Consider the following 22,462-nt stretch of genomic DNA (forward strand, 5'->3'; position numbering starts at 1 on the left):
TATATAACACACACACACAAACACACACACACACACACACACACACACACACACACACACACACATATATATATATATATTATATACATATACACACACACACTTCCTTGTTCTCCTTAGGCTAGGTTCACATTTGTTTTAAATCAGGGTAGGTTCACACTTCAGTTGTTTTGCATCAGTCACAATCCGTAGCCTTGAGGAATTACGGAATCCTGCAAAATATTTTGCAGGAATCCAGTATTTCCCCATAGACTTCTATTAGTGACGGATTGCGACTGATGACCCTGCGTTGCATCCGCTGCGTCGCGGTCCGTCGTTTTTGACTGACCGCCGAGCGGGGAGCAATGCAGAATGTAACGTTTTTCGGGCCGTCAAAATTAACGCGCCGCACAGGAATCCGTCGCCATCAGTCAAGCTTGTAATGCATGTCTATGGTGCTGGATTCCGTCGTAATCCGTCTTACAACGGAATCCAGCGCAGGAATCCGTCATGCTCTACTGAGCATGCCCAGCATGTTTGGCACGCCCACTGGGCTGTCCCAAACACAAACGGATCATGACTTACCCGTCAAAAAACGGACGCACAGTGGATGCAACGGACGCAACGGATCAGTTTTTTCACAGGATTCCTGTGAAAGGAATCCTGTGAAAAACACATCCGTTGCATCAGTTGCCAACTAAAAAACGACTGATCTGTTGCTGACGGATCTAAAACAACTGAAGTGTGAACTTTGACCCGTTGCTGACTGAGGCTAAGTTCACACTTCAGTTGTTTTAGATCCGTCAGGTCCGTCAGCAACGGATCAGTCGTTTTTTTAGTTGGCAACTGATGCAACGGATGTGTTTTTCACAGGATTCCTTTCACAGGAATCCTGTGAAGAACTGATCCGTTGCGTCCGTTACAGCTGCTGTGCGTCCGTTTTTTGACGGATCAGTCATGATCCGTTTGTATTTGGGACAGCCCAGTGGGTGTGCCAAACATGCTGGGCATGCTCAGTAGAGCATGACGGAATCCAGCGCTGGATTCCGTCGTAAGACGCAGGCCTGTAGAGTCGGTAAGCCAAACCTTCGACTCAGACTCCTCAATTTCTCTTGCACCGACTCTGACATATATTGCTTATAGTTAGGTGAAAAATGTATTGTAGTACATGAACATGTGTATGTGAACACCAGACATTTAATAATTTTTATGATACAATAATCAAGATATTTCGATAGAACATAAAATATATTTATTGGAATACAACGTTCGAACACAAACTGTAATAAATTGTAAATATGTAACACAATACGAAATATCTTGATTATTGTATCATAAAAATAATTAAATGTCTGACGTTCACATTGTACTAAAAGAAATTTTTCACTTAAATATTAGCATTATACTAAATATTATTTAGTAAAATATTCAGCACACTCTGCATTACACTACTGTCCCCAATTTATTATATATTTTAGGAGTCGGAGTCTGTGCATTTTATACCGACTCCACCAAAATGAGCTCTGACTCTGACTCAGACTCCACAGCTCTGGTAAGATGAATTACAACGGAATCCAGCACCATAGACATACATTAGAAGCTTGACGGATGGCGACGGATTCCTGCGCGGTGCATTAATTTTGATGGCCAGAAAAACGTTACATTCTGCGTTGTTCCCGCCCGGCAGTCAGTCAAAAAACGACTGGATGCAACGCAAGGTAATCAGTCGCAATCCGCCACTAATACAAGTCTATGGGACACAACGGAATCCGCTAAACGGATTGCGTTGTTTACCAGAGCCGCGGATTGTGACTGATACATTTTAACGGAAATGTGAACCTAGCCTTAGTGTTCATCCTACTTCTTTGGACACAATCAGGAGATAACCCCTTGCCCTTTGTTTCAGTGTCAGCCATACATATCATAACACTGCACCAAGACTGAAAGGTGATAGGGTATGCTTAAGATCATGAGGCATGAGGCATTCCTTCTCAAAAAAACAAACAAAAAAAGCCCACTTATAAAATTCTAGTGTAAATTACCGTACCTTGGTTTTCATCTGTCCATAGAATCTGGCACCAGTCTTTCATGCAAACAAAGGCTTTGTCTAATCTGAGTTACCAGCGGCTTCCATCGTGAGATAAACCCTCAGAATTTAAGCTGGGTTCACACATAGCGACATAAACGTTGCTGTTACGTCACCATTTTCTGTGACGTAACAGCGACCTTGTAAGTCGCTGCTTAGCTGTCAAACACAGCGACGCAGCAGCGATCATAACGTCGCTACATGTGCAGAGAGCAGGGAGCCGCGCACACTGCTTAGCGCTGGCTCCCTGCTCTCCTAGCTACAGTACACATGGGGTTAATTAACCCGATCTGTACTGCAGCTACATGTGCACAGAGCAGGAGCCGGCAGCACTGGTAGCGTGAGAGCGGCGGAGGCTGGTAACGAAGGTAAATATCGGGTAACCACCTTGGTTACCCGGTTTACCCTGGTTACAGCTTACCGCAGCTGCCAGATGCCGGCTCCTGCTCTCTGCTCGCTTCATTTCGTCGCTCTCTCGCTGTCACACACAGCGATGTGTGCTTCACAGCGGGAGAGCAACAATAAAAAAAACAAACCAGGGCTGTGTGTAACGAGCAGCGATCTCACAGCAGGGGCCAGATCGCTGCTCAGTGTCACACACAGCGAGATCGCTAATGAGGTCACTGCTGCGTCACAAAAAACGTGACTCAGCAGCGATCTCAGCAGCGAGCTCGCTGTGTGTGAAGCACCCCTTACATTCATGAGAAGTTTCATGACTTCCGCAATGATACAGCCCTCTCCTTGAGAATGTGACTTCTTCTGCCATCACACTTTGTCTGGTGGTGGTGAGCCCCATGGTGCATTGTTCATTTTAGGTATTTTACAAATTGTTGAGTTGTCTCAACATAAATGAAGGCCTTTACTTGCACTGACACCTCTTTAAACCACATAATGAGAGATCCCATCTATCAAATGCAATTTCAACAGTTGGAATCAGGTGCAGGCCCTTTGTAATAACAAGGTGTCTACCTTAACTTGCTTTAATCTGACACTTGCAATAAAGACCCCAGGATGGGTTACAGGAGGAGCAGTGGGTCACTTATTTGCCAACCTGCATACAGAGAGGCGGGCTTTCAGATCAGGTCAAGCATCTCATTGGACAATGGCAGGAGTAATGCATGATGGGACATGGGAAGAGGGAGCTTTATCACCTACAATGCTGGCAGAATTCGGACTAAGAGGATTGACCACTAAGCATACGCCAATAGGCTATTCCAATGCATCAATGCACGTTCTGTACATCGGTAACTCAGACGGGCCTGTCATCTCAGTGATGACGCTCCATTCCAGTAGGGGCCAAGCATGATGAAGTATTTCAATGGAAGATCAGTGGCAGTGAACGGCATCTCAGACTAGGAGGTCACGTGATCAAGAACAGGGTCTATAGAAAGCTACATAGTTTGTTTTTCCCAATAAATGTAAGTAGGAAAATGCTTCCTTAGCCAAGATTGGGTATTAGGGATAACGTTTTTCATATCATACAACCATTTACCGTAATGCTGCAGAACTCCCTGTAGTTTCTTATCAGTTCGGAAGCACCCAAGTTAATACTGTAACTACTATTGCTGGCAAACGTGTGGTCTCCAACATTGAAATAGATGGGAGTTATGAAAAGTGAGCGAGACATGAGACTTTAATGATATGTCTGACAGCCGTGCCATCATATGTGGCAGCATACCGGACAAAAGTATCTTCACAAGCATTCCAGACTCGCACAGTAACAGGATATTCTTGTTAGACTACTTTTGCTTTTTAATCCTGTCGGGGTAGATCATTTGTTTAAAAGAAAAAAAAGCCCTTTTAACAAGGACCTCCTGTAAATTAAGTAGCTGATTTCCTATGGAGTGCACCACAATATCCCCTGGTCTATAAAAGTCTTGAAGGGAGTCTGTCACCAGGTTTATGCTGCTTTATCTGGGGGCTGCATGTAGTGTCAGACCATGACTTCACAAAATCCTAAAAACTACATAACACAGCTGCATGCTAAAATGCAAACAATAAGGGAACTCTGGTCCTGCATCACTGCTATAGGAATATTTGAGAAAACAGATATTTAGCTTATGTATTGGCCAATGCATGTAAGCCCAGTAACCAGCAACAAGGTAATCTCTATATACCGGGAACCTACCTCAAATGCCACTATGTGGATTAAAAACATACATGTCTGGGCAGAAAGTGTCCAGCTATAAAGGAGGATGGACATAGCCTTGTTACAGGGTAGAGTGCTCAATCAGAAAAAAATGTTCCAGTTGTATAGAGATATACCTTGCCGCTGGTTACTGGGCTCACATGCATTGGCCAATACATAAGCTAAATATCTCTTTTCTCATATATTCCTATAGCATTAATGCAATACCAGAGTTCCCTTATTCATAGTTAGCATTTTAGCATGCAGCTGTGTTTTGTAGTTATGTTTTCAGCTAGCACCTGTTCACACCTATTGGATGTGCGGGTCAGTCTTTTTGATATATTTGTAGTGCATTTGTTTTTCTGATTGAGCACTCCGCCCTAGAAGGGCACAGGGACAGAGGTACAATCAGTGACAGCTCATAAATATCGAGGACTCCAGCACAGTAGAAGGTGCTGTGCATAGGGACACAGGTACAATCAGCGACAGCTCAAATATCGAGGACTCCAGAGCCACATAAAGTGAGAAGGTAAGAGTCTGGAAATGTATACATATGCTATGCTGCTGGACAAGTACAACTCGGCCATGCCCAGTAAGAGCCTGGATGGGTATACACACACTGTTGCTAGACGCATACAGAACACCTTGGCCATGTGCATTAAGAGTCAGGTGGTGTATACACACGCTCTGTTGCTGGTCACAGACAGGACACCTTTGCCATAAGCAGTAAGTAGCTTGAGGCTTGATGTGTGCCTTCAGACATCACTTCGCTTGGCAGTGGCATGCTGACTGTGTCCAGCAACAGAGCATGTGCAGGATTTCAGAGACAATGCCTTAGGCTAGTTTCACACTTGCGTTGGGTTGAATCCGCTGGGTCCGTTGCTGCGTCGTTTTGACGCATCCGTTATTTTTGTGGTGTCAACGGATGCAACGGGTCCGTTATTTCACAGGAATCAGTTAGCTGATTCCTGTGAAATAACCGACCGTTGCATCAGTTTGGTGTCCGTTAGGCGTCCGTCTAACGGAATCCGTCGGCTCTGTTTTATTTCTTTTTTTTTCATTCTGGGCATGCTCAGAATAAATTAGCGGAATCCAGCAGCGGATTCCGTTGTTAAGCACTTAGCAACGGAATCCGACACCATAGGGAACCATTATAAATTTTAACGGAATCAACGGAATCCGTTGGTTGGCGTCATTTTGACACAAGCATTTAACGTTACATTCTGTGTTGCTTCCGCTTGGCGGAAGCAACGGAGCATCGGCCAACGGAAGCAACGCAGGTACTTTTGGCACAATCCGTCATCAATGCAAGTCTATGGGAAACAACGGAATCCGTTAACGGATTCTGCTGTTTCCCAAGACAGCGGATTGCGCCAAAAAAAAAAACCAACGCAAGTGTGAAAGTACCCTTACATCATCAGTCCATGGAGAGATCAATTCAAATACATGTGCGGTTTAAGAGGATGACAGACTCACAAAGAATGCTGTAACATTTTGGGGCAAAATTAAAAAAAAAATAAAAAAAAAACACTTTAATACAGTCATAATAGTAACAACAAGATTATGGGGTCAGTTTAATACGTGAAATTCTGATGTCAGGTTCCTAACCTATACAGTAGATGATATGAGACCGTTGGCAGAAACCCAACCTGGAAAATAGTGAAAGGTCTACATGAAAAAGTAAAGCTATAATGTAAGCGTGCTCTTCACCTCTTGTCATCTGACCAGGAAAAAGATCTTCGTCTACACAACGAGTCAGACAAGTGATCTGGCCGGGAATTGTGCAGGCATAAATGAAACATGCGGCAGGTTCTCAGCTGTCAGCACTAGGATTCTCTGCCCTGCACCATTTGTAATAAAGCTGTCTGCATGTATAGCACGACAATCCACAGTGCTAGGACTCGCTCTAAAGGAGGCAGACAGCTCACCGAGTGACAGGTTGTAATCATGCAAACATGGCCAAGCCCAAGTGCTGTCATATGTAGACCAGCTTATGTCCCAAGTATCTCAGCTGGGGTTTGACAACCATCTCGTACATATAAACAGATCATTCCAGGCATGATGAAAAACCTTGCACATCTCCAGAGGGCCGCTCGCACAGATATGACAGTGCCATTGACTGTCATTCAACCGTGTTCATTAAAATAATAAAAACTTGGCCCAAGTACAACATTCCTTTGATATGCTCTCATTTGTGCGAAGGCAAGCGAGCCAGCAGACTCATTCTGTCACTCTCAATCTCTGCACTGGAAATAGTTCAGTAATTAAAGGAAAAACCCTGCACAAAATATTACTTCAGTAGACATTCCTAAGATGAAACCGCTACTAAAATATAGATTGGAAGATAAATGTAGAAAGCTACCATCTGAAGGAAGAAGTGAAACGTACAGGAAGAAAAGCTGCAGATATAACTGTACTGCACATGGGTGTACAACATATCAACTAGGGAGGACCCGGAGCCCTAATCTGGGCAAATAAGTCTCTGGTCCAATAAGATGTTCACGGCACCTGTATATATAGCTATGGCCTAAGCCACACGGCGAGAAAATCGGTGCGAGTGGAGGGTGATAAAACATCGCATTCCCCTCGGACCAATTCTAGCCTGTGTGTCAGCGCACATGAGCGATTATTTTCTCAGCCCTAATCGAACCGAGAAAACAATTGCAGCATGCTGCGGGTGTAATGCGAGACTCTTTTCTCTTGCACCCATTTAAGTGAATGGGGCGAGAGAAAAAAAAAAAAAAAAAAATCACACTGCACTCGCGGTACACCGGTGTACCGCGCGTGCAGAGCGAGAATCACAATAGCCGGCTACGGAGGAGAGAGGGAAAGAAATCCCTCCCACCCCTCAGAGCCGGCCCGTCCCCTGCAGCAGTCGCAGAGATACTAGCATGACACTCGGCTCCTGCTGTGCTGCCAGCGCGAGCATCGTAGTAGTGCCCCGTGTGGCCCCAGCCTTATAAGTCAAAAGACAACCCAAGAGTGCAAATTCACCTGTACAGAAAGCAGCAATGATGTAGTGAGCAGTGGCGAGCCCCTTCACATCCTAGCCGGTCTCAGATTACCCTAGGACAGCATTGTACTTTCTCTACTGGCCATATTGCAGCATATCATACTTTGCACTATATGAATGGTGTGCTGTCCTGACTGTATGCTTTAGTGGATTTGATGGTGACACATGACAGTGGACACCATAAAGATGCTCACCTATATACACGTAACAGTCTATTTGCTGGTCCTGGCCCCAGAAATTCAGAGGCAATGCTAGTGCATATTTGCTTTAGATTTCTAAATTATAGTGCTAGCGAAGTAGCCGAAACCCCACCAGTTCTCATCTACACATTGAGGAATAATTCAGAGCAGAAAACTTAAATTTATGGAAACTCCCATTGGAAAGGGTGAAATCTGCTATTTAACTGCAGCATTTCCAGTTCGTCTCCCATTCACTTGGATGGGAGGCAACCTGCAGTACTTGGCAGCAGCCACTGAGCAATGTACTTTGCCGCTGTTTTCTACCCCTTACATAGTATACATCCAGATGCTGAAGCAGTTTTCAGATGTGGGGACATCAGACCCTCACTGGTCTCATGACATGTCCTATAGATATGTCATTATTAGGGCTGAGCGGATGCACACTGTAACAGTCCGGATCCGCACAGTTTCAGCGATATCTGGGTGCACGATCTGGATTCAGCAATTAAAGTAAAAATAAACAAAAGAAGAAAAAAGTGAGAGTTTCATACTTACCGACACTTGGTGTCATGGCGGCACACTGCTTCCGGGTCGCACATTCACTTTCTGTACTGGGTCATTTCATGGTAACTTACGTTATGTTCACAAGCCAAAAACAGAGTTAATAATGGCTACAGACTGTTCTCTGAAGGCAGGTACAAAAATGAGTGAATGTATATTGTAGATTTAACTATTATCAATCGATTTCAACACAATTTGTATTGTTGAAAAATCAAACTAAATACAAAATACAATATTACTTGGTAACTTACGTTACACAAAAAGAAACGTAAGTGACCAAGTAATAACATTGTATTTTGTACTTAATTTGTATTGTTGAAATCTATTGAGAATAGTTCAATGTACAATATACTGCACATTCACTCATTTTTGTGCCTGCCTTCAAAGAAGAGTCTGAACCCATTATTAACTCAGTTTTTGGCTTGTGAATGTAACGCGACCATGGAATGACCCTACTGTGCATGTATACACACAGCTTTACGCGTTTTCCCCGCCCACCAGCTGTCCTCTCATCTGTGATTGGTTCCAGGCTGACGCGCCCCCCAGCCTGTGACAGTGTCTGCCTGCAGTCATTACAGCTCAGTAATAGGCTACACTCAGAGCTGGCAGTCTTCTCTATGGCTGCTGGCTGTGCGATGTAGCAGAGCTGGATGTGTCGTCGTGGGACCTCGTGTGGCTTACGCCGGAGCTGCAGGGTGTTGGGGGTTAATAAAGTGGTGAAGGAGGGTGTGTGTTTTGAAATTTATTCCAAATAAAAGATTTTTTTTCTCTGTGTCTGTTTATTTACATTCATTTACAGGTTTGTGTGATGCAGGTATCTCATAGCCGCCTGTGCTATCACACTTACCTAGGGCTTAGTAGCAGCTGTGCGCTATTAACCCCTTATTACCCCGATTGCCACTTCTCCAGGGCAATCGAGAAGAGCCAGTATCGCACCGAGGTTGTGACATCTAATATATGCGGCAATAACGGGCAGCTGCAGGCTGAGACCGCATGCGGTTTTTCTTAGGCCGCAGTCACATTTGCGAGGGACTCCTGCGAGTCTGACATCGCAGCACAGCCACGCACACTTCTGACAGGAGCGTGCATGTGTTTCTACGTACAGGCACGCTCATGCTCAGACAGCGGCAGGCTGTACCAGGTGAGGTCATGGCAGGCTCGCACGTTCTGACATGGCATCACTGGCACAGCCGCACACTTTTCTGACAGGAGCGTGCATGTGTTTCTGAAAAACATGCAAGTTCACCATACTGACCCACAGACACTTGCACTGCTTTCCCCGCCCACCGGCCGTCCTCTCGTCTGTGATTGGTTGCAGACACGCCCCCAGCCTGTGACAGTCTCTGCTGCAGTCATTGATCATCATGGCTCAGTAATAGGCTACACTCACAGCTGGCAGTCTTCTCTATGGCTGCTAGCTGTGACATGTAGCAAAGCTGGATGTGTAGTCGTGGGACCTCGTGTGGATTACGCCAGAGCTGCAGGGTGTTGGGAGTTAATAAAGTGGTGAAAGAGGGTGTGTTTTGTACTTTATTCCAAATAAAGATTTTTCTCTGTGTTTGTGCTTATTTACATTTATTTACAGGTTTGTGATCCAGGTATCTCAGACACCTGCCATCACAAACCTAGGGCTTAGTAGCAGCTGTGCGCTGTTATTAACCCTTTATTACCCTGATTTCCACCCCATCAGGCCAACGGGAGGGGCTGGTATCGCACCGGGATTGTCACATCTAATAGATGCAGCAATACTGGGCAGCTGCGGGCTGAGAATACCATACCCCAGCTGGCATGATCATGGCCGGGGTGAACATTAAGGGGAACAGCACACTCTTTTTTTTATATTTATTTAAAGAAAAAAAGAAAAAAAAAAGCCAGTCATGCTTGTAAGGGATACACTGTATTCCCCGCCCACCGGCTGTTCTGCTGCCTGTGATTGCTTGCAGTCAGCTGACACTGCCCCTCAGGGTGGGGGCGCGTCTAACTGCAACCAATTACACGCGCCAGTGGGCGGGCAAAGAAGTAAATATTGAATTGTCAGCTCCAGAAGGGAAAAGTGTGACACGGAAGGAGTTTGCCGCCATGACACAGCCTTGGCGAGTATGTCGCGCTCGCTCCTACCCCCCTATCCCCTCCACAAAATGTTTTTAATCTCCGGATTCCGGACCCCATTGACTTATATGGGCACCAGCTTCCGGAGCGGATCAGACTCTTTAAAATCTGGCAGAGATCCGCCAGTCCCGGTTTTTGGCGGGTATGATCAACTCTAGTCATTATTTGTTCAGTAGTGGTGAGCGACCACTAAGATGCTCAGTACTCATAACAAGCAGGTTGGATGGGCTCGACTTGAGTACAGAGTATGATGGAATTTTTCCAGAAGACCTTTAATAGTCTTCCATTATACTCATTCCTCGAGTCGAGGTGGTCTAACTGAGCAGCCAATATGCTTGATTCAAATATTGAGCACTCGAACATTTTAGTGCTTGCTCATCACTATTGCTCAGTCCTGGACAGCTTCTTTAACATGCTGCCGATTGGTGGGGTCCAGTTTCTGAGACCCAACCGATTACTCAAAGCACTATAGAATTCTGCAAGCAGCAGCTCACAGCTCATAGAAATTCATTGCTCATGCAAAAGACGAGTGCGTCAGAGCTCAGGACCCGAACTTCTACTGAACGTCAGCATATACCGTGTAAGTAAAACTTATCAGAAACTATTCAGATTTAGGTAACCTTTAGAAGAGTTATAAAGTGAAAGGTACCCCTTCTGTGCAGTGAGTGCATTCTAAGGCTATGTGCGCACGTTGCGTAAATTCATGCAGTTACGCTGCGCTTTGTAGCGCAGCGTAACTGCATGCGTCCTGCGTCCCCTGCACAGTCTATGGAGATTGTGCAGGGGCCGTGCGCACGTGGCGTTTTAGAGCGCAGCGGTTCGGCTACTGCCGAAGCGCTGTGCAAAAAGAAGTGACATGTCACTTCTTCCGTTCGCTTTGCCGGCAGCTCCTGCTCTGTCTATGGCAGGAGCTGCAGGCAGAGCGCACGTTCTCGCCGGCACCATGCGCTTCAGAACGGAGCTTTTCAGCTGCGCTCTGAAGCGCACCTTACGGTGCTGGGCTAGTACGCAACGTGCGCACATACCCTAACAGTATATCGGTCCAGAGTCTCTTTTTACATTATCTAGTCTTTACTGTATGAACCTACTCTTAAAATCGTGATTAAAACCATCACAGAAATGCGCCAATCTAGAAACAGCTCTACTTAGCCAAAAGAATAGCTGTACCATGTGCAGATGGCACCGATATCTCCAGTGTCCTGAGACACAATGAGGTCTCCTGACAACACAATCCTTAACATTAGACAAACAAATCTGTTATCGATTGTTCTAGGAAACCCATGAGGAGTATTACAGCTTTTGGAGCCCAAGCTATGGCTAGATGGAAATGGCTTTGAAAAGTCGCAAAAATGTTAGGAACTTTAGGAGTATCAACACGTTTTGTCCAGCTCTGCCGAAATAGGAGGAGCTGGGTGAGGGTGAAATGCGACACCTGGTCTTATTTTGTAAAATGAGATGTTCCTTACACCGGAAATAATACACCTCATTTATGCATGAGTTTCATCAGTGATTTTGGTCAGAGTTTCATTGTTTTTTTGCCTTCATGCATAAATATATACAAATAAATATATATATAAAAATTCTACAGCCTCCTCTGTCCGTCTGAAAATTGGACTGCACTCGGGTGGCATCTGAGTGCAGTTCAATTTCTTTACAGAGTGAGACTTGCATTGGAAATATTATCCTGACTCAGATCAAAATGTGACATGTCTCCACAAACATATGATTGTATTTGTACCTGTAATAGTGAATGAAGTCAATCTGTTAAAAACAGGGATTGCATGAACAAAAATGGTTCTCTGAATGAGGTCTTACTCCAGTCCCAGACTGGAGGAAGATCTGCGGCAAGACACACACTACTTGTCATCACGTGGTGTGTGCTTCGTAACTAAATCAGACCCATCTGAGTCCAGCACACCCCCTCATCAAGACTGGGGAGATTAATCAGGCCAATGCATTTTTCATTCAGAACCTAGGCTTGGGTTATCTGTGCATTCATCTGGAGGCTGGATACAAAGTTTGCGTAAAGGCAAATGAGTGTTAAATTGACTGAATGTTGCATTAACCCCCTTCACAGTACAGCATTAAATCTGCTGGTGTAGGAAAGTATATATCTACGCCTCTCCTAAGAACATGCCCACTTGTGGCACTTTACAATTTTATCATCATGAAAAGTCAGTTGCAATGTGTTGTCACGAGCCTTCCAAATACCTCAGCTTTGCCAACCTAAATGCCACTTATTGCCACACGACCAATGCCATGTAACACAAATCTCCTAGACCTGATGAGGCTGGTGTCCTTACTTTTAAACTACATATCTAAAAAAAAACATAAAAATGCTAATTTTTAAGAATAAGAAAAAAAAAAAAAAAGTGTTGTATATTAAGTGGAAAAACTGTCAGTAAATATCAGAATACAGTGGAACCTCGGTTTACGAGTAACCCAGTGTGCGAGTATTTTGCTATATGAGCAAAGCTTGCTGCAAATTTGTCACTCAGTTTACCAGCAAGCTTTGCTGTACGAGCAAATACTCTCCGCACACACTTCCAGTTCTGTACTTTAACCGCGCTCTGACCCGCTCTTCCAGTCTACACACCCACACCCACCCACCCCCACCCACACACACCTTACCTTCCGTTCCATCACCGGCCTCATGGTTCTTGTAGTCCGCCGGTACAGGATGTGTATCAGGTAACCATCGCGATGATGGAGGAACTTCCGCTATCAGCTGCTTCTCAAAGGCAGCGTGCTGGCCAATCAGAGGCAAGCGGCTCCTGCATTTGACATCAGCGATCTGGCAGTGGAAGTTCCTCCATCGTCGAGATGGTTACTTGATAAGCATCCTGTACTGGCGGACTACAAGAACCGGGGAGGGAACGGAAGGTAATGTGAGCATAATATGCGTGCGGGTTTGTGCATGTGTGGAATGGCACAATAGGGGACCAGGATGGGACATTGAACAAGTTGTGGAACGAATTATCTAAGCTTGCATTATTTCCTATGGGAAATTTTGCTTTGCTAGACGAGTAACTTGGTTTGCAACCACACTCCCAGAACGGATTGCGCTCGTAAACCAAGGTTCCACTGTAGCTATATAATTATTTTTGCAAAGTACACTGCCTCATCAGGTCGAAATGATGTATTCACTAAAGCATGCTTGTATTGTGAGAATTGGCAGAAACTTTCTTATGAACCTTTTAGAAACAAATCCTAATTTATTTTCCCACTGGATAGGTAATAAGAGAATATATGAGACAGATAATATAGGGGGGGGGGATAAAACCATTACTACTGGCATATTAGCTTTTCAGAAGATTGCACTTACCGTTGTCTTTGCTGCTGTTCTCCTCTATGGTCATTTGCTCTGCCAGCTCAGATAGAGATTCATCTATTGTCTGGCTGCCTCTGAGCGTTAGGGAAAGTCGCCTCTTAAACTTTTTCATGGTTCAGTTAAAAAAATGGGCACAGCGCAAGGAAGCCTGTAAAAAGAAGATAGGATAGCCATTTAGAGAAGCAAAAACCACCATTACTAATCAAATGCATTCTGCCCTTAAGAAATTAGCAATGCGTAGATGAAGACTAAAACAAGGCACATTTACATTTTCACAAGGTTTACAAGTAAGAAATGCTGTCCAGTAGACCTAGCCGATGAGGTCATAACCAAACCTCTAGTAAAAAGCAGGTAGAAGTGAATATATACACACACACACACATAAAGAGCAAGGTTTACAGACATAAATTATGCAGGACCCATTTAAAGTTTCATACAATGATGAAGTGCATCATAAAAAAAAATGGCTACGTCCAACATTTGTGAGTGCGCAGCCTGATAGCGAAGCCCCGAATATAACACCCTGACCTTCACTGCCAAGAACACAACAAAACAAGCAGTTACAGCTCATTCCGGCCGCTGCCAATGTTACCGAGCAGCAGAAAACCTGCGACCTTTACCCACATGTCAAAACACAGCGCTTGTTTGCAGGGCCCAGCACAGAGCATCAGTCATGTAACACAGATGAGGACTGCTCAGAAGATGGCGCAGCAATTCTATGGCCAGGGCTCGTACACCAAAGTCTGATGATGCCAGGCTCTTACACCAGTGACCTTGGCATCAGTGACTCTATACTTACTGCTGTGAAGCAGCCTCCGATGCTGTAATCAGCATGGCGCAAGTGGCTTAAAAAGGGAATCTGCCCCCAAACCACACATAGGACAGGCCAGAACTCCATCAACACCTTTATATCTTCTATCTGTTGCTGCATTCCCTAGAAATTAGCATTTTAGCTAATATGTAAATGAGGCCATATGTGGTCTAGGTATGAAAGCCCAGTTCCCGAGGCCTTTGCCTCCTTTGGTTGTTCCCTGTTTAGGCGGATTGATTGCTGTCCCATTTCCTTGCCCGTCACCCGATGTCGCACAGACACTGAGCTACCAATCAATCTAGCAAGGCTGGTGCTGGGTGGGGAAACCACCTGAGGAGGCAGAGGCTCAGGATGTCCTCCTTCACACCTCATTCGCATAGGATTTAAATGCTAATTTCTCAGAAAAGCAGCAAAAGAAGATAAGAAGATATCAATGGAATTACATTTCAATGATCTGCCTGCACATATCTGCATTTGGGGATTGATCTTACTGACAAATTAGATTCCCTTTAGTCCTTGGGTGCATTGACACATGCAACCATCTATATGATCCAGATAGGGGCCCATACAAAGAAGTAGGCTAATAGACATTATTGTGCCAGTCCGCCTTCACATGTCCATATAAACACATGTACGTGAAAAGTTGGTACCGATGTTTGTGTTTTTTTCTGGTATGTATGAAGAATTAAATGACAAAGCTTCTCCTATACATGGCAATGGTAAACACATGCAGCACATGGATTGTACACAGACGCCAGCCGTGTGAGGTATGTGTTTTTCATGGACCCATAGACTTGTAAAGGCTCTGGTCATCCGTGCTGCAGAAAAAATGGACAAGTGAAGAGCACCATATATTACAACAAGTACGGATGCCACAAGTAAGGCTAGGTTCACATTTCCGTCAATTTTTATCAGTCACAATGCGTGGCTCTGGTAAACAACGGAACCCATTTGGCAGATTCCGTTGTTCCCATAGACTTATGAGCGGCGGATTGTGACTGATGCCCTTGCGTCGCATCCTCTGGCCCACTGATCAGTCGTGGAACGACTAACCGTCGGGCGGCAGGAACGCAGCATGTAGCGTTTTTTGAGCAGCGGAATCCTTTTGATTCCGCTGCGCATGCCCTCTCTCGGTGGCCGAACGATCAGCTGATCGCTCTCATTAGCCGGGTGATCAGCTGATCACTCACAGAAGACGGCCGCCGGCTATTGTGAACGATCAGCTGATCGCTCTCTCTCTCTCACGTTTTACAACAGAATCCAACAATGAATTCCAATTCTTGTCACCCGTTGTACAACGCATCAGTCACAAGCGTCAAGCAACGCATGTGACTGATGCAAAACAACGGAAATGTGAACCTAGCCTAACAGAAACACGGACATGTGAAGGGTCCTAACAGCCTGGGTCTGAGGATATGTTCATAAGGCTGGCAGTGTAATTACAGTGGCAAGGCTGAGAGGCTGTGTACACGTATCAGATTTGCTGCAGATTTTCTGTCTGGATTTCAAGGCACAACCTTTTTTAGTAGCATGATAGTGAATAAGTATGCACATTCCCAAGAAAAGTGGAAAACTGCCACGTCCCATAACTGAAATACCGTGCACAGTGTGGTGCCGTTATATGGAGTACTGGACTGTTGGCTATGCCATTATTAGGCCTCTGCGTATACAGAGAGTAGTGCTGCTATCAATGCCAAGAATTGACAGATCATCACATCTGGATACAATGAAAGATGGACTCCAAAAAGCACAACACCTTTACCATGGCTGTAGTATTACAGCTGCAGTTGGGAAAAATGATGAATAAATGATTCTCCCCTCTGGGACCCGCTCAGGGGAGTCTGGTTACTACAGTCAGCACTTCTGCACTTGTTTGTACTGAATGGTATTTTCCACTTATCTGATCATCCCCTCTGCAGAGGCTTGTGAGCGGACTGCATATTTCCCTTTGATGTCATGTAAATATGCTAATTCATCCTGAGTGGCTCATTGACTTGCATTAATTCACCAGCATATTCATTCCTTAATGCCACCATTCATTGCAGGCATTATTTCTCTAATTAGGTACTTGAAAACACTCATTACCTATTAAAGAATAGCAGATTTAGCCATCATCTATTTTCCAGCAGAAGATGAAGCTGCATCATGTGAACGTCAGCCATACATATCAAGTAAACACACATCAAGACTGGAGATATGGACACCAGTCTTCGGTAAGATGCAGAATCTGTCAGCAGGTTTATGAAGCCCATTCTGAGAACTGCACAGAACTGCCAGATCTGCAGGCGATAAAATAGTTTAGCCAAAACTGCAGCACCCAGCGATACATCACTGGAATCAGGGTTTCTGCCCCTAATGTGGTAGCAAAGGCCTGGCAACAGATTGCATTCAATAGGCATGCACCATGATGAATTTGGCGCATCTTTAACACTAGAAGTCCCTGAAATTTCAAGCTCCCCCCTGAAGTCCTGAAAGAGGGTCAAAATGACCCTTCGTCCAAACTGACCTAACTAACTAGAAACTAAATGGCTAAACTCAATGGAAAACAACAACCTCCTGTGGTGCCACAGTAATGGCCTTAATTACAGAACAAAAGACGGTGATTATAGGAAGTTAGCTAAAATCCTTCAGGTCATTCCACCCGTCTCCGGGTTCCAAAAGGTAGAAATGTTAAATGACCCCTCTCTGGGACTTCTAGTGTTAAACTACAATGTAATGGTGTAAGAAGGTTTCCAGTTAAGGACTAGAGTACATTTATTGTAATTTAGGACCCTTTTGGATGCACACATTTGGCCACTGCCCAGTCTCTTTATGCCATGCTGTGCTGGACTTGCATAAAAATGACCAGTCTCAAAAATGTAGCAACATTTCGAGCAGTTTTACATCAGAGAACCGGCTTCAACTACTTGATTACTCAAGGCCAAGGCATTGGACAAGATTTCCAATAAACTAGAAGCAGGATAGTGTTAGGCCGACATTTCTTTCCTCACTACTATGGCTAACTCGCACATTTTGAGTTTGCAAAAAAATTAAAGAAGTTTCCCAGAACAAAGTTCATTTTAAAGTTTATTGTGCCCAACAGATCTTGGAACAATAATAATTTATACAATTGGATGTGTTAATGTTCCCATGCTGAGATAATGTTAGATATGTGCCCCTGCTATGTACTGTGTAATGACTGTGACCATACACGAATTCTCTCCGCACAGGTTTTTTTTTTTTTTTTTTTAAATAACATCCAATTGTGGAACTTATTAATGTTCCAAGATCTATTGATTAAAATAAAATTTGTTTGTGGGAAAACCCATTTAAATCCTTACATGCAATGACTATAGACGTCTGAGTTTGCCTTTATCCCCCCCCCCCCAATCTTTTACCAAGTTACAGAGAAAAGGCTGGACTCTGTTCCACCTGAAAGTGAATGAAGCTCTAATACACTAAAGATTGTAATCAATCACTGAATCGCCAGGAAATTTAGCAATAAAGTCAGTTGTCAGGTAGCTGACACATTTAGGGTATATGCAAATGACTACTTTTCAGGCCAACTCTGCCTGGAACGACATGCATGAAAAAGCTCTAAGGCTACTTTCACACTTGTGTTCAGCGCAGTCCGTCACTATGGAGAATAGTGCAGTCCGTTAACGCACTGCGCTATTCTCCATAGACTTGTATGGACAACGCACTGTAACGCAAGTGTCAGCGTTGCATCCGCTGGACAAAACAGCGTCGTTATTTTGACGCTGCGTTGGGCGGAAGAAACGCAGCATGTAACTTTTTTTGAGCAGCGTAATCCGTAGGACTTTACTGCGCATGCTTTTTTTTTTTTTTTTGTTAAAATAAACTTTATTTTGTCTTTCGGTGGCCGAACGTTCAGCTGAGCGCCCGCCCGCCGGCATGTGAGAGCGCACAGCTGATCGCCCGCCGGCATGTGAGAGCGCACAGCTGATCGCCCGCCGGCATGTGAGAGCGCACAGCTGAACGCCCGCCGGCATGTGAGAGCGCACAGCTGAACGCCCGCCGGCATGTGAGAGCGCTCAGCTGAGCGCCCGCCAGCCAGCATGCCTGGCCACCAGCATGCGAGAGCGCTCAGCTGAGCGCCCGCCAGCCGGCATGCCCAGCCGCCAGCATGTGAGAGCGCTCAGCTGCCCGGCTGCCAGCATGTGAGAGCGCTCAGCTAAGCGCCCGCCGGCAAGCCCGGCCGCCAGCATGTGAGGGCACTCAGCTGAGCGCCCAGCCGCCGGCATGTGAGAGCACTCAGTTGAGCGCCCGGCTGCCGGCATGCCTGGCCGCCAGCATGCGAGAGCGCTCAGCTGAGCGCCCGGCTGCCAGCTATTGAGAGCGATCAGCTGATCGTTCATAATACTCTGCTGCCGGTAAAACTGTAAAGAAGAAAAAAAAAAAGCTTCCGTTGTTTTGTACGATCCGTAGCATCCGTTGTGCCACTATGTGCAACGCATAAGTTGCATCCGTTACACAACGCAATGCTACGGAAGCCGTCCAACACAAGTGTGAAAGTAGCCTAAAACAGCAATGAACACATGCACAGCAAGTCGTGTTGACACTGCTGTGCACCATCTTCCTCCTTTTCTTGGTTCTTTTAACGGCTTCAGGTTTTGAAGCGGATAAAAGAAGGGAGAGGCACACACACACACACACACACACACACACACACACACATATACATACACATGCGTACACATACATACATACACACATATACATATACACACACAAACCCACCCACCCACACACACATACACACCCACCCCAAAAACAACAAACATGCAACAAAAGCACTCCTTAGGAAAAATTCAGCAGGCTTCATTTCCAATAGTAAAAACTATGCAGCTACGCCAGCGGAAAAATTGTGGATTAAGGTGAGTTTTGGAGACGAATATAGAATTTAGCCATTAGCTCAAAATCCATTCAGTGTTTTTCTTGTAGATCTGGATGATAAAGATCACTGGCAACGTGCAAGAATAACGTGACTTGAGACGGAAGAAGTGACTACAGAACACGCATGCCAAACATACAACGGTTCAGGAACATATTGGCAGTGAGGATTAAGTAAATGCCAGTTCATTTGTTTATAGCTATAGAACAATTCTAGCACATGGATATTGCTTTCTACCCGGAAACTGGCTTCATGTATTCACCAAATAATCAGTGACCAGGTTTATGGAGGTTTACAACGCTTGTTCTAAAGTGTAAAGACCTATATAGATAAAAAGGTTTTATGTACAAGAAAAAAAAAAAAACAAACACAAAATTGTGTAAAAGTGTTACAGATCAACAGCAGAAATAGTGAACACTACACCATGTTTCCACGTTGCATAAATGTTTTTTTTATGGCTTTATTTGTGCTGAAAATCTGCCGAAAAAAATGCACGTGGGAACATGGCCTCAGAGAGGAAAATATCCAGGGAGGAGATCAGAAAACACACAACGCCAGGACTAGGTAGGACATCTGCTTCCTGACCGTGACATAGCAGAATACGCAGGACAAGAGAAACAAACATGAAACCAGGACTAGTCCGCTGGAATCATGGCAGGTAAAGACTCCAACTGCAACTTTCTAAAGCACAACAGGAAGTATATTCGGATTTTGGCACCTATAGCACATAGGTCACACTAAGCAGTCCAATCCACTTAGATAACCGGAGAATTGCATGTACTACCCTAACTGCACAACACAAACTGCATACTTATCAAACAGTTCTCATAGACCTGATGCTGCTCTAAAATCTTTTTAAATCAATCTCCTCCCACCTAGCCTGAGTGACAGCTCCTCAATGTCCCACCTGCTGCTGAGATCTCTCACTGCTCACTACACTCTGCAATTGTAAATCAAAGAGGCACTCTACGGCAATGTGTGCACGTTGCGTAATTACATGCAGTTACGCTGCGCTTTGTAGCACAGCGTAACTGCATGCGTCCTGCGTCCCCTGCATAATCTATGGAGATTGTGCAGGGGCCGTGCGCACGTGGCGTCAGAGTGCAGCGCTTCGGCTGCTGCCCGAAGCGCGCATTCTAAGAAGTGACATGCCACTTCTTCCGTGCGCTTTGCCGGCAGCCCCTGCTCTGTCTATGGCACCATGCGCTTCAGAACGGAGCTTTTCAGCTGCGCTCTGAAGCGCACCTTTTAGGTGCAGTGCAGAGCGCACACGTGTGCACATAGCCTACCATAGATTTTCAAAGCAAGCACACCAGCCTCATCAACTGTAATGAGTTTCATTTGCTAAATTAGAGTAATTTGTATTGTGAAATCAAGTGTCAGCCTCATTGTAGCCTTTACTCACTTTTTAAATTTATTTTGGTATTCACAATAAACATCGACTATAGTAAAAAAAAAAAAACGTTTTTATTTAAAGACAGTTTTTCTGATAACAGAAACTCAGCTATACCTCCCTGTCTGCAGGTCCAGCACTAAGGCTTTGTGTCTGCCCCCAGTCTTCAATGATAGACTGAATTTGTGACTACAACCAATCACTGCATTCGGCGGCCTTGTGCCAATTACCTCTGCATAATTGCTGAGCCCAGTGGCTGTGACGTCACCACCTGTTAAACACGGGGTGGCAGAGAAGAGGTGGCGTTGAACCTGCAGAGGGCGAGTAGAACAGTTAGTTTTTAGGTCTGTGAGGCAATGCACTTGCAGTAGAAATTGAAAAAGATTCCCTGGAAAACCCTTTTCACAAACTCCATTTACAGCTACATTCTTGACATCTTTTTCAGAGCTTTTGCAAATCCTTGTTACGGCTTACCGGACTTGAAAGAGAAATAGGCAAAGGAATAAAGCGCATACAGAAGGCAAAGACCTGTGGATATCGGGGGAATGGGCTAGCATGTGGGGCTCGTCAGCTGCGTTCCAACAGTTAAAGGAAAAGCTAAAGACAGAAAGCTACAAAGCAGGTGAACGCATCATGAATATACTTGATCCAGCAAACAAATGCAAATTCATTCTTGGCAGTAGCTTCGCCAATGTATCTAAACATGCTCTCATTTTCCACCAAAACATATAGGGCAATTTTCTATTAAAGAACCATAAGGCATTACCAAATGCTTGAAATGTCACCTTTCCCTGATAGCGCCAACAACAAAACATTCTAAAGTTTGCCAACAGTTCCATATAAAGCACTTAGGGATAAGAAAGAATGATGAAATTCAGCGAAATAGAAGATTTTATATTTGAGATGCTATAGTTTGAAGCTTTCTCCAAAAGCGAAAGTGAGAAATCAAGGGACTAGGATCAAATATATACAATAATGGAAACTTGAAGTTGGCAGTAAAAGCCAGGTGCTTTTCTCTGGCACCCATAGCGTCCAACAGTATTAAGCACTATCTGTGATTTTTCAAAATATTCTGCCAGTTTCTACTGTGCATGCGCTAAAGAGGCTGCCATGTGCAGGACTAACCGTAGAAGCTATGGGATCCTGGTAGGTGTGATTTCTGTTGTCGGCATCTCTCCTGGTTGGAGCGCAGCACACCCTTCAACAGAGTGGTTGTGACTTAGGAGAGATGTGCCGCGCACTCCCCATCATTAGCTCTTTCACTGCATCAATGAGAAGGTTCAGGTGAAAAAGGGCAAAGAGGGTTGGGATTTGGGGGCGGGGGTGCTATACTGCTGTGCATATGCCTGTGGTGTGGTTTAGGGGTGTCTATAGTGCCAGGGGGAATGCCTGTGGTGAGAATGGGGAGGCTATATACAAAGAGATGCCTGCAGTGGGATTTTTGAGGTCTACAATGTACGGGGGGGGGGGGGGGGGGGGGAAGATTGCCTGCAGTGGGATTGTGGGTGTCTATAAGGCTGTGGGCATGTCTGTGATGGGTGCTTGGTGCCTGTGGTGGTGTTTACAGGACAGGGGCAGCGCCCGTAGCCCCACAGCCCAGAGGCAGCGCCCCATAGCCCTTCTACCCAGGGACAGCTCTCTTACAGCCCTTCTAACCAAGGGACAGCTCTCGTACAGCCCTTCTAATCCAGGGACAGCTCTCGTACAGCCCTTCTAACCCAGGGACACTTCTCTTACAGCCCTTCTAACCCAGGGACACTTCTCTTACAGCCCTTCTAACCCAGGGACAGCTCTCTTACAGCCCTTCTAACCCAGGGACACTTCTCTTACAGCCCTTCTAACCCAGGGACAGCTCTCTTACAGCCCTTCTAACCAAGGGACAGCTCTCGTACAGCCCTTCTAACCAAGGGACAGCTCTCGTACAGCCCTTCTAACCCAGGGACACTTCTCTTACAGCCCTTCTAACCCAGGGACACTT

General features: G+C 45.1%; 1 protein-coding gene across 1 annotated transcript in view; it reads right to left on the reverse strand.

Annotated features, from left to right (window-relative positions):
- Positions 1-22,462, reverse strand: part of CDK17 (cyclin dependent kinase 17) — a 216,131-nt gene that overhangs the window by 117,735 nt on the left and 75,934 nt on the right. The window contains exon 2 of the mRNA XM_075344742.1: positions 13,381-13,534. Coding sequence (XP_075200857.1) covers positions 13,381-13,498 — 118 coding nt within the window. The 5' untranslated portion in view covers positions 13,499-13,534. The remainder of the gene's footprint in view (positions 1-13,380; positions 13,535-22,462) is intronic.

This window comes from Anomaloglossus baeobatrachus, chromosome 4 (genome assembly GCF_048569485.1).
Source record: "Anomaloglossus baeobatrachus isolate aAnoBae1 chromosome 4, aAnoBae1.hap1, whole genome shotgun sequence".
In the NCBI taxonomy this organism is placed as follows: Eukaryota; Metazoa; Chordata; class Amphibia; order Anura; family Aromobatidae; genus Anomaloglossus; species Anomaloglossus baeobatrachus.